This window comes from Eriocheir sinensis, chromosome 27, assembly GCF_024679095.1.
Source record: "Eriocheir sinensis breed Jianghai 21 chromosome 27, ASM2467909v1, whole genome shotgun sequence".
Classification (NCBI taxonomy): Eukaryota; Metazoa; Arthropoda; class Malacostraca; order Decapoda; family Varunidae; genus Eriocheir; species Eriocheir sinensis.
In genome coordinates this window covers 11,094,117-11,109,116 of record NC_066535.1, presented here as the reverse complement: position 1 = coordinate 11,109,116, position 15,000 = coordinate 11,094,117, and the positions used below count along the sequence as shown (strand labels likewise).

Below are 15,000 nucleotides of genomic sequence, written 5' to 3'. Positions count from 1 at the left end.
TGAGTTTTACGCCATTGTTCCTCGTGCGCAAAGTGTCATCGATCATAAACAATGTTGATCTGTCTACATTCGTGAAACCATTAAGTATTTTAAAACATTCGATCAGTTTTCCTCGGAGGCGACGTTTCTCAAGAGAACATGTTAAGGGTAGAAAGCCTTTCTTCGTAGGATTTGTTGCGCAAGGAAGGGATCATTTTCGTTGCCCGACGCTGAACACCTTCTAATTTAGCAATATCCTTTGCATGGTGGGGAGACCAAAACTGTACCGCATATTCCAAGTGGGGTCTGACTAAACTGTTGTAGAGCGGGAGTATTACATCTTTATTCTTGAATACAAAGTTTCTTTTAATGAAGCCCAACATTCTGTTCGCTTTATTTGCTGCATCGATGCATTGCTGTGAGAATTTGAGGTTTGACGCGATTTTGACCCCCAAGTCTTTGACGCATTGAACGCTTTTGAGTTTAACGCCGCGCATTTCGTATTCGAACTTCTTATTCCTCGTTCCAACTTGAAGGACCTGGCACTTGTCTACGTTAAAGGGCATCTCCCATCTATCCGACCAAGCTGAAATTTTGTGCAAATCCTCTTGGAGGCTTTGCCTGTCTTCGTCAGTGAGAACCGAGTTACCAATCTTTGTGTCGTCTGCAAATTTACTAATGCGGTTATTGAGTCCAACATCCACGTCGTTGAGATACTTTGGACACGTGAAAAGGAGAGATGATGATGAACCAGTGAAGAAGGCAATGATGGCGGGGGTTAGGGGAAGAAGGAGTATCGGAAGACAAAGAATAAGATGGAGAGATGTGATAAAATGTGACATGAATATACTAGGAGTGCAAGATGATGATACAATGGATAGAAGCAGGTGGCGAATGATAACTCGAGCGGCCGACCCGGCAATACAGTGGGATTAAGGTCGTATGAAGAAGAAGAAGAAGAGAGAGAGAGAGAGAGAGAGAGAGAGAGAGAGAGAGAGAGAGAGAGAGAGAGAGAGAGAGAGAGAGAGAGAGAGAAACGAGGTGAATGGGATTTGTAAGTGAAAACCAGATAAGCAGAGATAATGTATCTTAGAAAATGGGTAGCCTTTGAGTGATAAGGAGGCTCGGTAAGGAGGAGGCGGAGGAGGAAGAGGAGGAGGAGGAGGAGCAGCATGACGCACTCAACAGTTGAGATGGTTTCGTGCGTTGTACCTTTGTAGTCACCTTGGACAAGGCCACAGGGAGGGCTGTCGTGCGGCTTATCTCCCAGCCCCGCCTTGTCTTCCCTCCACTGCTACTCGCTTTGTTACTGAACTGGTTCCGCGGCAAGTGAAAGGGAAGGGAGCGCCGGGGTGAAGGGAGAAGTGTGTGTCAGGGTGTGTCTGAAGTGATGAAAATATTTAATGAGTTATCTTGTTCGTTTTTGAGTGATTGAAATTTTAAGATATACAAAGCAATCATATTGTCTTACCTTCACTAACATTATGTACGTCATTCTGCCAGTACTGTTTTGTTGTTGTACCCCAGAATCATAGCACTCGCAATGTGAGGGTCGTGTGGTAAATAAAAATGAAAAAAGTCGTCATTAGCGAAGTAAATCCGGTGACGTTCATTTATAAATACTAGTAAAAACTTATTTTTGAAAATATATGATTGAAAAGTTGGCGAAATGGAAGAAAACATTAATCGTTAACCATATTGAAACGCGAAAATTATTGAGAGAAGAATTTTCAAAGGTAAAAACAAAACAGATACCTCGAAAAGTTCATGGGAAGGTTCAGATGTGCGATAAACAAGTAGAAACATGACAGACTTCTGAGACACTATATTTTATCCTTGTCTAGTAGCAGATCAAGTGGCCGAGTAGGCTGTGTTGAGGGGCACCGCTACTGGTGGGTGGGTCAGCCAAGGCCAACTCAATCATTGGGACGGCCTTGGCCAAGCCCGGTGGTGGCGCTGTGACACTGACATATTAATGTTGAGAAAGAGAGAGAGAGAGAGAGAGAGAGAGAGAGAGAGAGAGAGAGAGAGAGAGAGAGAGAGAGAGAGAGAGAGAGAGAGAGAGAGAGAGAGAATTAATTAAATTATTTCCGAATTCATTCATTTTACGCCTTTTTTCTTATTTTAGTTAATAGTACCCATAGTGTATTGTCTTCGTATTCTTTGCGTTCCTAGCTATTATTCTTAAAGCAAATTATACGATATTCCAATCAGCACTATGTAAAAAAAAAATATATATATATATATATATATATATATATATATATATATATATATATATATATATATATATATATATATATATATATATATATCTATATATATATTACCTATAATCACGGTTCTTTTGAAATTTTTCATACAATCAACTCGCTCTTCATTTTGCATTCCTTGAAGAGCAAGGTTTCCTAGACTGCTTCCACCTGACTTAGACGCCAGAAATTAGAGTTCCCTAAATACGTTCTCCTTGTGCTCCTTGGTTGTACGGTGAACCCTTCCTGTTCAGTGGTTGTACATCACGTGTATATTTTGCTCATTACACAATGGCACTTACAACAACAGGCTACCCAAGGATGAGGCTCATTGCGACTGCCGTGGTGGTGGTTGTGTTGGTGGCGGTAAAGGTGGTAGCGGCGGCAGGAGAGGCAACGGCCACGGAAGTCCCACTCGTCGAGACTGAAGGTGGTCGCGTTTCTGGCATTCTGGAAGAGTCGCTAAAGGGACGAGAATTTTACTCCTTTTACGGCATCCCCTTCGCTCAACCTCCCGTGGGAAAGCTGAGATTCAAGGTAACTCGAAATACGGCTTTTTTAATCACCATAATATTGAGACTTGATTTATGTAAGGAGGGAGAATTTGTTTGTGTCAATTATTTTACCTCATAGGCGTCTACCTATACGAGCATAAGACGAGATTTTCGAGATGAGTTTTCTTCAGTAATCCTTTAAAAGTTGATACAACTACTATGTTGAGGTTCATGGAGGTATACGGTATGTTGTCAGGCTGATAACCTCCCTCGCGTCAATGGAACTGTTTTTGACACTGGAAAGGCAAACCTGAGTGTTTTAAAACTTATCATATAGCATTAGAATATAGTAAGCAATGAAACGCTCATAACAGCAGTCCCGACTAGCTCCCAAACTAAACGTCTAATCATGTACGTCGAGCGGCATTTTTTTTTCTTTTCTTGTGACAAAACTCTATTCTCTGACAATGCTTCATAAGCGGGAGAGAAAAAAAAAAAAACGATTTGCAGCTTTGTAATCGACTTGGTAAAACAGTAATCCAATCCCTTCTTCAATCTTAGGTAAGTCTTCAATGACCTTCCTGAAAGTATGCGCTGCTCGACAGCATTGTTCTCGGCGGCAGTGCCGTGCACCTGCGAACAAGTGCACACCATAAAACAGAAAAACCACTCTGAGGTGGGTTACTCTATCTCGCATTTTTGCTACTGGAACCATGACGCATTCGAAGCGTCACCTTGTCACAGAAGACAAGACCCAGCATAAGGGTACCACAAGGAGATGGGAAAGTGTGCAGATTTCTATTATAACCAACTGTAACTATCATGAGTTGTAATGGACAGTGTGGTGAGCCCAAATATATTTATTCATCAGGACCCCGCCGCTCCGTCACCATGGGAGGGCACACGCAACGCTTCCGTCCCCCCGGCTGCCTGCCCTCAATACGACTTCAGTGGAATGATGAGCGAACCATTCGCTGGCCAGGAGGACTGTCTCTACCTCAACGTGTTCACTCCCAAGGTGAGCCTCAGACACCACCATGACACAGACTTTCAAGAGGGAAACAGTTGTTTTTACTCGCCTTGGATTTAGTCGACTAGATGTGAACAAATAAACAGCTTCCAATCAATATATGTCTCTTTGTGTGTGTGTGTGTGTGTGTGTGTGTGTGTGTGTGTGTATATATATATATATCTTTAGATATATATATATATTTATATTTATATATTTATCTATATATATATTTATATATATATATATATATATATATATATATATATATATATATATATATATATATATATATATATATATATATATATATATATATATATATATATATATATATATATTGATTACTTGATTGATTTATTGATTGATCAATTGATTGATTGATGTAACACAGACGAAGGAAGAAGGTGGCTTGCCGGTGATGGTTTGGATCCACGGAGGTGCATTTTTCTCTGGCAGCGCTACGGAATATCGTCCTCACGTCCTCCTGAACCACGACGTGGTGCTGGTGGTGGTGCAGTACCGGCTGGGCGTCCTGGGTAGGTCACCAACGCCTCGCTAACGCCCGCGTGAAATAGCTATTGAGGGTTCTTGGCTGCTGTGCTTCAGAATGGTCTGAATGGTCTCCCTTGGTCAGGTTTCTTGTCGACGGAGGACTCTGTGATGCCGGGGAACCTTGGCCTCAAGGACCAGACGATGGCGCTGCAGTGGGTGCAGAGGAACATCCACCGCTTCGGCGGAGACAAGACGCGGGTCACCATATTCGGGGAGAGCGCCGGCGGTGCCTCCGTCCACTACCAGATGCTGACCCCGAAAACTGAAGGTGTGATTTGTTTCTTCTACATACATATAGCTAGTTTTAGCAATTGTGAAGAAATACTTTAACTTTGAAACTTACTGTATATATTATGAACCTGCTGCGTTTGTGTTTTCTACTTCTATAAAACAATATTATATCGTCTTAATATTTTTTATGCCTTTTCAGGTCTTTTCTCCCGTGCTATTCTTCAATCTGGAGCGGCGCTGTGCCCGTGGTCGGTGAACACAAATCCTCGAAAAGCTGCGCTGCGGGTAGCCAGCATTGTTGGCTGCCCCGCAGACCAGGGCAGCCACGCCCTGCTCGAGTGTCTGCAGGGGCTGGATGCTGTGACCATAGTTCCGCTCTTTAGTAATTTCTTCGTTAGTGTCTTTCTTCTTATTGTATAATGTTCAGCTTCATACTTGCATGATGTGCAGCAAGTGTATCTAAACTGTCATGGTTAAGTTTTTCTTGTATTTTTACATCATTTTTTTTTTTTTTTTTTCCCTACAGGAGTGGAACATGCTGCCCTTCGCCTTCACCCCATGGGTGGATGGCGAGTACCTGCCGGAACAACCCGAACAGCTGGCTCTTAAAGGTCGCTACGCCCAAGTGGACATCATGGCAGGCGTCACCAGGGACGAGGGAGCACTCTTCGTTATAGGTTAGTATTTTTTTTAAATATGGTGATACTTATTTTTTTCCATTTGTAATACGCAACAATAACAACTTCTAGATCTAAAATATTATTAACATTTTTCTATTAGCTCCTTTGCGGGAAAAAAAGGTCATGGAACAAATTCAGAACAACTTCAGCGTGGCCGGGCCAGCGTCCCTCGCCTTAAGTGGTCAGTGCGATGACCCGGTGGCCGTGGCCCGCCAGGTGTACCTCCACTACTCCGGCACCACCCATGTCACCGAGGCACACGCCGAGAGCCTCAACAGGGTGAGTGACATCACACACACACACACACACACACACACACACACACACACACACACACACGTACACACACACACACACACACACACACACACACACACACACACACACACACACACACACACACACACACACACACACACACACACACATACACACATACACACACTCATCGTAGTTTGACGATAAGCTAATGGAATAAATAGGATGTGTTTGTTGCTTCAAAATTTCATTTCTTACAATCTTGCATGACATGAAATACTGACACCCGTCCATTAAATTAGGCTTAGAATTCACTCCACAAAATGCTGAAGTCAACAACAAAACGAAGCACACCTGTCAATTTGGTCCTCATCATATAGAAAAGGTTAATCAAGTCTTGTTAATAACCAAACTTTCTATTTAGAGTAACTGTTTCCTTGCACGAGTTTCGCCATCCATGAACAGCAACGCCACATTAAGACGCTGAGTCGACAAGGCCGTCTAGCACGTTGTATGTAACTCGCCGCGCCAACAATCCATATTAAAGCTAAATATAAACAGTACAGCTACGATAGCTTGTTTTGCCGATTGATGGGAAATGTCACAATTTCAGTACTCGAAGAATGCTTAAAAAACTGTACCAATAATATTAAAATATCACAACGCAAGCGATATTTATTTTCTTTCTTATGGCAAGACGCAAAAATAGATGTAAAGTCACTAGAAATCAGCATCCTATCCGTTTTGTAGATGTATGGTGACCGCCACTTCGCCGTGTGTCATGACCTTACCACTGCCCTCCACGCGGCCCACCACCACCCCACCAAGAAGACCTTCCGCTACGAGTTGCAACACCGCGGGCAGTTCTCCCTCCTAAACTTCATGTGTCCATCCTGCTCCCAAGATTGTGAGTGAGGCTAAACAGGAGCACAAAAGATAAATACTCATAAATACAAATCATTTCTTCTTATGTATTAGCTGAGCTTCACCCCAAATTTCCCATATTTTATGTAAATATACTATATCAGTACGCGTTGTAGCTGGCCTCAGGAGCAACATATGTACCAACAGGGGTGTGCCACGGCGACGACCTGTTTTATCTGTTCCCTGGTGGACCCATTCCCGCGCCACTGAGTTCAGAAGACTTGCAGCGTCCGGACGATCTCGCCGTCAGAGACATAATAGTGGCTCTCTGGACCAACTTTGCTATTACAGGGTAAGAAAGCTGCTCATCTCTCTTGACGCAAAGAGTAAAAATAAATAATATATAATGTTACTAAAACACATAAGCCGTATAACTTGTGATTGAAAATTAAGCCCAGCTAATTGCAGTATTTCATAGGCTAATTCTCATATAATTCACTGTTATCGCCAAAGTGTTCCCAACTGTAATGTACACAACTTTGCCATACGGAAACGATCTACTTTTAACAAAATAATACTAGAAACAAACATGGCATTAATCATCTCGCACTCATGAACTTTCTCAGGAACCCGACGCCCGACGACTCGCTGGGCTTCAAATGGGAACCCAGCACGGCGGACAGCCTCCACTACCTCTCCCTCACGCCCTCACCCTCCATGCAGCCCGACGACCGGAAAGACGTGAGGATATTGTGGGCTATTTTTTAGTGTTTTATTATGTACACGGAAACAGTAACTTTACGCTTTAAGAATTTATGCCAAACTTAGCCAAGCATACTTGTTGCCATTACAGAAGCTGTCCTGCACGCCTTTGCTTTTTAATTCTACTCTTTTTTTTTTTTCCTTCAGATTGTCTCTGAAGAATCTTAATTTCTCTAATGACGATATTGAAAGGTTTGTTTTCACTGCGCAGGCTCGGAAATTCCACAACTCTCTCCCCACCACACTGAACATGATCCTTCATCCTGACTTGGTGGAGGGCGGGGCAAGTGAGCCGCAGGACGACGGGTACGACGCCAAGACGGAACTCTGAGTCACTGATGACCATAGGAACTCAATATGATAGTTAAGGGTAATGAACACAGTCTTGTCTACACATGCGCTACAATATTTCTATAAATACAACAATTTTAAAATTTAAAATGCAAATTTACGATAATTTTGATGTGTTTAAACTTTACTGCAATGCTTTTTTTCCCCACCTGTGGCTTTACATGTGATCCTTGAAGTAACAAAGTTTTACTTCCCGCTGCACCCGAGGAGACCTCATTGATCATCGTCTTATAACATTTAAAGGTTATTTTTACGCGTCGCTTCGCCTACACTCTACAGTTACGCAATTGTGATTTAATTGGTAGCGGAACAGTCATGAATATGCGAACCTCAGCTCTAACGAAAGCGGAAGGCATCGCTCCACGGACCAGTGAACCATCCTTAGCCAGTTACTAAATGAATAATTGTGTGGTGAGACCTGCTGAAGATAAAATCTACTGTCCCAGTGTAATATTTTTTTTGTAATCTGTATCTTTTGCAGGATTAAAATGCCACCTGACTAAACCCAATGAGTTATTTCATCCAAGTGCCTGTTACCTGAAGTCAGATCCTCGCTCCTTGTGAAATACAAAGCATGAACGCCTGACAAACTAAACACAAAAAAATAAACCATTTAATGTCTTCCAGGTATTTTCTTAGACCTTCAGGGCTATCTTTTAAAATGTCCGTAGTGCAGTGGTTTCCGCGCTCGGCCCACGAATGAAAGCTATTCAAAAACAAATTTTTCACACACCGTGAAGAAGAGTCCAATTATAAATAGGACACACACAACGGGGAACAACACGATGGCGATGTCGTTGACTCTTTTGGCCAGAGAGTTTGCGGTTTGAGGAGACCAGGCGACCGTTGGGTTTTGTCCCCCTTGCAGAGCTTTCCTGTCACTGACCTTGACCTCTGCTAACCTGACCCTTTGGCGAAAACCCTCAATTACCGCCAAAACAACGATGATCAGAAAGTCAATGCAAATGAAGACGATGTACCAGACGTCGATGAGTTTGAGGTAGGCCGTCTTGGTGATGGACTGGCTGGTCTGTGTCAGCAACCCCGTCAGTACAAGCAGGGACGTAAGCGAGACCATGATGCGATCCTGTTGAGAAATAAATAAACACAAACACTGTACCCGCCGCTCAGGGCAGCTCACGCGAAACCATGCTCGCTCCATATTGGTTAAATATATTAATTGGAAGTCTATGTAAAGTTACTTACATTTGTTTTGGTGTCATGATCACTTCTACATTTCTGTATTAAATTTTTGCATGACTTTGTTGTGCATTTTTTTTTTTTTTTCAAAGGAATTATCTCTGTTGGTTTTGGTTCCCCTTGGCTCACTCCAAACTGAGTCCACTTACGCACCTGAAAGTCGTCAATGGAGAACCAAAATGTGAGATAACAGACGATAACTAGCAAAAGGCTAGGCAGGAAAGCGTTTCCCACGTAGTATCCGTACTGATTCTTGAACTTCATCTCTACCTGTCATAGAAAAAACAGAAACGTAGTCTCTTAGATCAAATGTTCATGGACAGTTGAAAGATTTAAAAAAAAAATGCATTGAGCACAAAATCATGAATTAAAGAATGAGAATGCCATGAAGGTGAGGTGAGGTGACTCATCAAGGAGAGTCCACTTGATCTTACCCTGAACCCGTTCCTCCTCCCGTAACGTGTTATGGTCCCAGACGCCCCCGTCACCTGGTACTCGAGAAGGTCTCGGTTCCCGTTGAAGGTCACGGAATCCTGAGACAGTCGAAGTTGTGGTTGTAGCCGAAAGTTTGCTGCTTCATGAGAAATGTGAATCGATCTGGATATATGAACTGTATGCTCTGGCATTTTTACACCAGAAAAACTACGTCACAGTTTTTTTTTCTTTTTTTTTTCTTCCTAGTACCCTGAGGGCATGCGATGTGATCTTGTCCTTAGCACCTAGTCACTGATGTCAGTTGTAACACCCTACTTGACATATAGAATAAAGTATTTACCACTTTGAGGGAAACATTGTCAACGTTGGAAAAATAGTAGACGAAGGGGCAGGTCTGGATGTCGAAGGGATACATTCCAAGGTTGAACTGACAGCTCAGTGAGACGGATGTCGGCCACTCCGAAATCAAGGAATTTTTTGCGCCGCCAAACACTTCCTCTGAAACAATAATTCAAAGACCACTCATTAGATGTTTTTTGTTCTTCTATCGTATTAGGTTATCATCAGAACATGTGTTGGAATGGAATGTGTGTAAATTCTGATTCGTCGCTAACCTTTGGTCGCGCTACTCCGGTCGTCGTCTTCTGGCGGTTGTTCGCGCCTCACAAGCAGCAGCGGCGGGCTGCTCGGCAACTCCTCCGCAGGACTCCGGTTGTTGGACTCAATGAAGAACCTTGGTCTCCAAAGTTCAGTTTTTTCCTAGGAAAAATACTATATGTTAACAAGAAGAAAATATGTCATAACCAATTACATAAAACTGAAAATAAACTACCGTTTAGGCAGTTGCATATAAATATGCATAAACATACATGAACAAACCCGGTTGTATCCGTGCTATTTAGACTCGCCTTGACTCTGTTGATGTCACCCCGCAGATTGTGAAACCTAAGTCTGTTGTCCCTCCATTCCATGCGGAAAATCATGTCCAATCCGATTTTGAAGCCCACAATATCGAGCTCTCTGACAGAGGTTATCTCTAAGGAGAGGTGGAGTACGAAGGCGTCTCCAGGATTGGAAGGAGCCACCTCTTGGGAGTACCCGGGGAGAAGGAATACGAGTTCACAGTTTCGTTCGTCGGTCCCATCGGAACAATCAAGTTTACGGTTGCAACGCTTTCCCTGAGTCACGCACTGGCCGCTGTCACAGGGAAATTGTTCGGGGCCGCACGTCGACAGGACCAACTCCTTCTGCGGAGACACATGAGGGGCATGAATCATTAGCGGTTTGCTTATAGCGTGTGTGTGTGTATGTGTCACTGCATTCCATGTAAGTAAATTAACATTAAGGAAGAAAATGTGTGCCACAGCATTCTTTACAAGGCAGCATACGTATCGTTTTCCCTCTTTAATAAATATGAATATCAACAGTTATAATGTTATTTTAGCTTGTACTGTTATTTTTACACTAAACCAACATTAGCTTCAATTTTGTTCACATTTGGTTCGTTTTAAACTTGGCATAAAAAAGCAAGATTTATAATTTTCTCTTAAAATGTATTACTGTTATCAGAAAGATGAACAAAGCTACCTCATGTTATCATAGAAAAAAGCGTTTATAAAGTCATCTGTTTATTCACATAAAACCTAATTGTCTCTCTCAAAGAAAGTCCGTCTAGTGATTGTTGACTAAGTAATAATTCATTCATTATTATATTTCTAAAATCCAAAAAAGGTCCTTATTTTTTACCGTGAATGGAAGCTTTTAAATCTGTTGTGTAATATTGTTGATAAGGACTGTAATTGAATTATTTAATTCTGACCGTGATAATGAGAAAGGGAGTAATGAAATGCATGTAAAGTGCGTAAACGTAAATGGCATAGGAGGCGTCTCACCTCGACAGCTCCACACTCTTGTCGATTGAAGAGCCAGGTGCTTCTGCCATTTGGGTATGATTTTGTGACATTAGTCATCCGAGCGGTGTAGTTGAAATGTTCGATAGCTGTTTTTAGTATCCATTCCTTTCCGTCCCAGTATATATAGCTCCTGAAGTCACCAATATATATTGGCCTTTTATTTAAAGTTCCTCCAAGAGTGTATACAGTATCGAAGTTTGTTTCTGAGCAAAGACCTCGAAGAGTAAAAGTGGGTCGATCCGCGAACTGGCACATGGCACACGTCAAATAGAAGCAGGGGGCGGCGACCCATTGGCCTTGCTGCTTGACGGATGCCAGCAAGGCGCAGGCTCTACTTTCAGTTGGGGTTGCTTGATAGGAATCAAAGTTGTCCCAGATCGTAGGAGAGCCGTCCTCCAGTGCTAACCATTCCTTTGTAGTTACATTACCCGTGATTCTCAGCCATGCCACGGAGCTCCAAACCGCTCCGCATTCAGTTTCATATACTGAGGCAATGGCGGTCACGTCTTCGTTCTCTCTCTCATTTAGGGGCAAAGGTAGAACCCCGCCCATCCACTGACACCAGTCGGCAGCATATCCTTGCTCCACTGGATGGGGAAACATCACGAGGGACTCAGCAAGCCATTGGCCGCAAATATCATCTACACTCAAGTTGAAAGAAACTGCCTGACCTTTCAGTTCCCAGCTCGACAATGAAGCATCAAAACCCAGGAGGGGCTGTACATGCCGAGGGAGGCCGTGACAGGTAACATACTTCTCCATCTCCTCCACGCTGAGAGATTCGTTAAGCAGCACCCAGTCGGCCACTTCCCCCTTCAGAAAGTTGTTTCCATCAAAGTCTCCCGGAGTAGTATCTTTGCCTATTACGAAGCGTCCTCCACCTGGTATAACTCCATATTCATATGGTATCCCTGCTTCGACCTGCAAAACAATATGCCCTTAAGTTTCTGTTATAGAAAACTACACAATACTATGATACTTTGGTAATACTTCTGACAAAGAGTTTTCCGCATTTTGGTTATGCTGACTCACCTGGCCGTTGAGCATCACTTGGGCTGAGCGATTTGCAACGTCGATCGTCAAGCACAGGTGATGCCACGTAAACAACTTCACCACAGGTAATTTGAGGAGCGCGGTCAGCATATTATTACAGCAGTAAAAATATACTCTCTTGATTTTACCAATAATTCCTGAAATAAAATTGCAGTAGTATTTTCTTGTCAACTAAAGTTAATGGACGAAACTGACAAAAAAATGTAATATTTCACCTCCAGCAGCTGCTTCTCTCAGTCCTCGCTCCTACACTCACCTACTACAAATTCATTTTGGCCGTTAACGTGGTAAGTAGCCAATGGAGATACTGCAGTAAATCTATGCAGCCGAAAATGAACACATAGAGACATCTGAAATGCATAAAAAAAATTAGAAGTCAGTCTACCTCGTTGAAAGAAACATAATGATGTACGCATGAAAAGGTACATAATAGATTCATGCTGACTGCTCTTCTGAGCTTGCTAACTGCATGCCTCCCCCCATCCCAAGGCCCCGCTGCACTCGACTTTCTACTCATGTTCATCCCTATACTGTCCAAACCCCTTATGCAAGAGTTAACCAGCATCTCCATTCTTTCATCCCCTTCACTGGTAAACTCTGGAACAGCCTTCCTTTATCTGTATTTCCTTCTGCCTATGACTTGACCTCTTTCAAGAAGAATATATCAAGACACCTCTCCACCCGAAATTAACCTCTCTTTTGGCTATTTACTATTGTCTATTATGGGAGCTCCAAGCAGCGGGCTTTTTTTTTTTTTTTTTTTTTTTTTTTTTTTTGAGCCGTCTCCTTTGCTGTAAAAAAATGGCATACTATATCTAGATTTCAGTAAAGCGTTCGACAAAGTCCCTCATCACCGGCTATTACTAAAATTACAGGCTCACGGCGTAGATGGGAAAGTTTTGAACTGGATTAGGGCATGGCTTATTGGTAGGAAGCAGAGAGTGCAAATCAATGGTAAAAAATCTGAATGGGGCAGTGTTACGAGTGGAGTCCCACAAGGGTCGGTGCTGGGTCCCCTGCTTTTTGTTATATACATCAATGATTTGGACACAGGAATGAGTTGTGATGTCAGTAAGTTCGCAGATGATACCAAGATCGGTATAGTAATCCAATCAGACCAGGACGCTAGCGTTATCCAGGATGAGCTTGACAGACTATGTGATTGGGCAGGGAAGTGGCAGATGGAATTCAATGTCGAGAAGTGTAGTATTCTGAGTGTAGGTAGGAATAACCCCTCACACAATTACTTCTTAAATGACACTCCTCTAAGCAGGTCTGGGCGTGAGAGAGACTTAGGAATCTTAGTGAGCGCTGACCTCCGTGCTAGGGCTCAATGCATTCAGGCTAAAAATCGTGCAAACAGGGTACAGGGTTTCATCTCAAGGATCTGAAGTCATCCTCAAACTTTACTTAGCACTAGTTAGTCCTCATCTCGATTATGCACTATGGAGTTCAGTTCTGGTCACCCTACTATAGAATGGATATCAAGAAATTAGAATCTGTACAGAGGAGGATGACAAAGAAGATTCAGGGGGTGAGAAACTTGCCTTATGAAGACAGACTGAAGCATTTAAATCTACACTCTCTAGAAAGGCGAAGGTTGCGAGGAAACCTGATCGAAGTCTATAAATCGATGAAGGACTTCAATAAAGGGGATGTCAATAGAGTTTTGGTTGTAAAAGAACCAAGTAGGACACGTAGCAATGATTTTACGTTAGATAAATTTAGATTTAACAAATTCATAGGCAAGAAATGTTTTACCAATAGAGTGGTGGATGATTGGAACAGGCTTGGCAGCCATGTTTTGGGTGCCAATACCATAAATACATTCAAGAAGAGGTTGGATAAAGTCATGGATAGTGATGTAAGGTGGGGTTAAGAGTACAGGAGCTGCCTTGTACAGGCCAACCGGCCTATATATATATATATATATATATATATATATATATATATATATATATATATATATATATATATATATATATATATATATATATATATATATATATATATATATATATATATATATATATATATATATATATATATATATATATATATATATATATATATATATATATATATATATATATATATATATATATATATATATACATATATATACATATATATAAATATATATATATATATATATATATATATATATATATATATATATATATATATATATATATGTGTGTGTGTGTGTGTGTGCGTGCGTGCGTGCGTGTGCGTTCGTGCAATCGGACGTGCCAACATCCGGTCGAGAACACCTGACTCACCTGGCTTAAGCTTGGCAGAGTTTCGGTGCCGGCGTCCAGGTAACAGGTAACTCCTTCCCCCTGAAGCTGGACCACCTGCACCCCGGCTGTCCCCGCCCCCCACACACCTGACGGTACAAATAGCAATAAAATGTTGACATTCTTCCAGATCTCTGCGCGAATATTCCTCAGGGCACCTTCCTGGCAGCTTTGTTTCTCAACTCAGTCATGATTGTCCAATTTTTCGGCATTACAGTGAAAATCTTAGCTGCTTGTGGAATGCAGATTATGATTTTATATTCCAAGTTTTGCATAAATCATTATATTTTGAAATGTCAACTGAAGGATTTCGTTCGTTTCTGTATCTTTATCTCAAGCTTCATCTTTGATCGATCCACCGTTTTATGATAGTTCATGTATAGGCTTTTCTTAAAACTTTCAACGGTGGAGCTACACAGTCTATGTTATTTGAGTCACTGATCACTCTGTTTTTATTGCATTGTTTTCTTCAAAATTATAAAATCTTTCCAACAGAATTTTCACGATAGCGAAGACACCACTGAAAACAAAACTGCGACACTACTGTTGATCCTGGGATGAGTAAAGCAAACTTCCGTGTCTCGAGACTCAGGTTTGTCCCTTGGAGTTAGAAAAAAAAATCGGAATCCCAAATTACTTACTTCTACTATATCTTTATGCCACA

The 15,000-nt window shown here is 41.9% G+C and overlaps 2 protein-coding genes across 4 annotated transcripts; one reads left to right on the top strand and one right to left on the bottom strand.

Moving 5' to 3' along the window:
- The first annotated feature begins 1,138 nt into the window (after positions 1 to 1,138).
- On the top strand, positions 1,139 to 8,056 carry LOC127004134 (cholinesterase 2-like). 3 transcript variants are annotated; one of them, XM_050871537.1, is made up of 12 exons: positions 1,139 to 1,304; positions 2,542 to 2,768; positions 3,597 to 3,743; positions 4,129 to 4,273; positions 4,372 to 4,557; positions 4,720 to 4,913; positions 5,047 to 5,197; positions 5,301 to 5,479; positions 6,209 to 6,365; positions 6,530 to 6,674; positions 6,949 to 7,063; positions 7,296 to 8,056. In XM_050871537.1, the coding sequence occupies exons 2-12, from the start codon at positions 2,553 to 2,555 to the stop codon at positions 7,413 to 7,415; spliced, it is 1,755 nt and encodes a 584-aa protein (XP_050727494.1). In that variant the 5' UTR covers positions 1,139 to 1,304; positions 2,542 to 2,552; the 3' UTR covers positions 7,416 to 8,056. The 3 variants fall into 3 exon arrangements, with proteins under 3 accessions (XP_050727494.1, XP_050727493.1, XP_050727495.1); XM_050871536.1 differs by having other exon boundaries at positions 1,154 to 1,343; XM_050871538.1 differs by having other exon boundaries at positions 1,207 to 1,355.
- LOC127004286 (uncharacterized) lies at positions 7,459 to 12,030 on the bottom strand. The gene is made up of 3 exons (XM_050871847.1): positions 12,016 to 12,030; positions 10,963 to 11,904; positions 7,459 to 10,317 (listed from the first exon to the last, which is right to left on the bottom strand). Exons 1-3 carry the CDS (start codon positions 12,028 to 12,030, stop codon positions 9,868 to 9,870), a joined length of 1,407 nt encoding a protein of 468 aa, XP_050727804.1. The 3' UTR covers positions 7,459 to 9,867.
- Positions 12,031 to 15,000: the final 2,970 nt, after the last annotated feature.

Excerpts from the sequence above, each read along its gene's own strand:
- LOC127004134 (XM_050871537.1), top strand. The coding sequence starts at position 2,553 with ATGAGGCTCATTGCGACTGCCGTGGTGGTGGTTGTGTTGGTGGCGGTA. Across the intron at positions 5,198-5,300 it reads GGGAGCACTCTTCGTTATAG|CTCCTTTGCGGGAAAAAAAG; the intron begins GTTAGTATTTTT and ends TTTTTCTATTAG. Across the intron at positions 7,064-7,295 it reads AGCCCGACGACCGGAAAGAC|GCTCGGAAATTCCACAACTC; the intron begins GTGAGGATATTG and ends TTCACTGCGCAG.
- LOC127004286 (XM_050871847.1), bottom strand. Across the intron at positions 10,318-10,962 it reads AAGAGTGTGGAGCTGTCGAG|AAGGAGTTGGTCCTGTCGAC; the intron begins GTGAGACGCCTC and ends GTGTCTCCGCAG.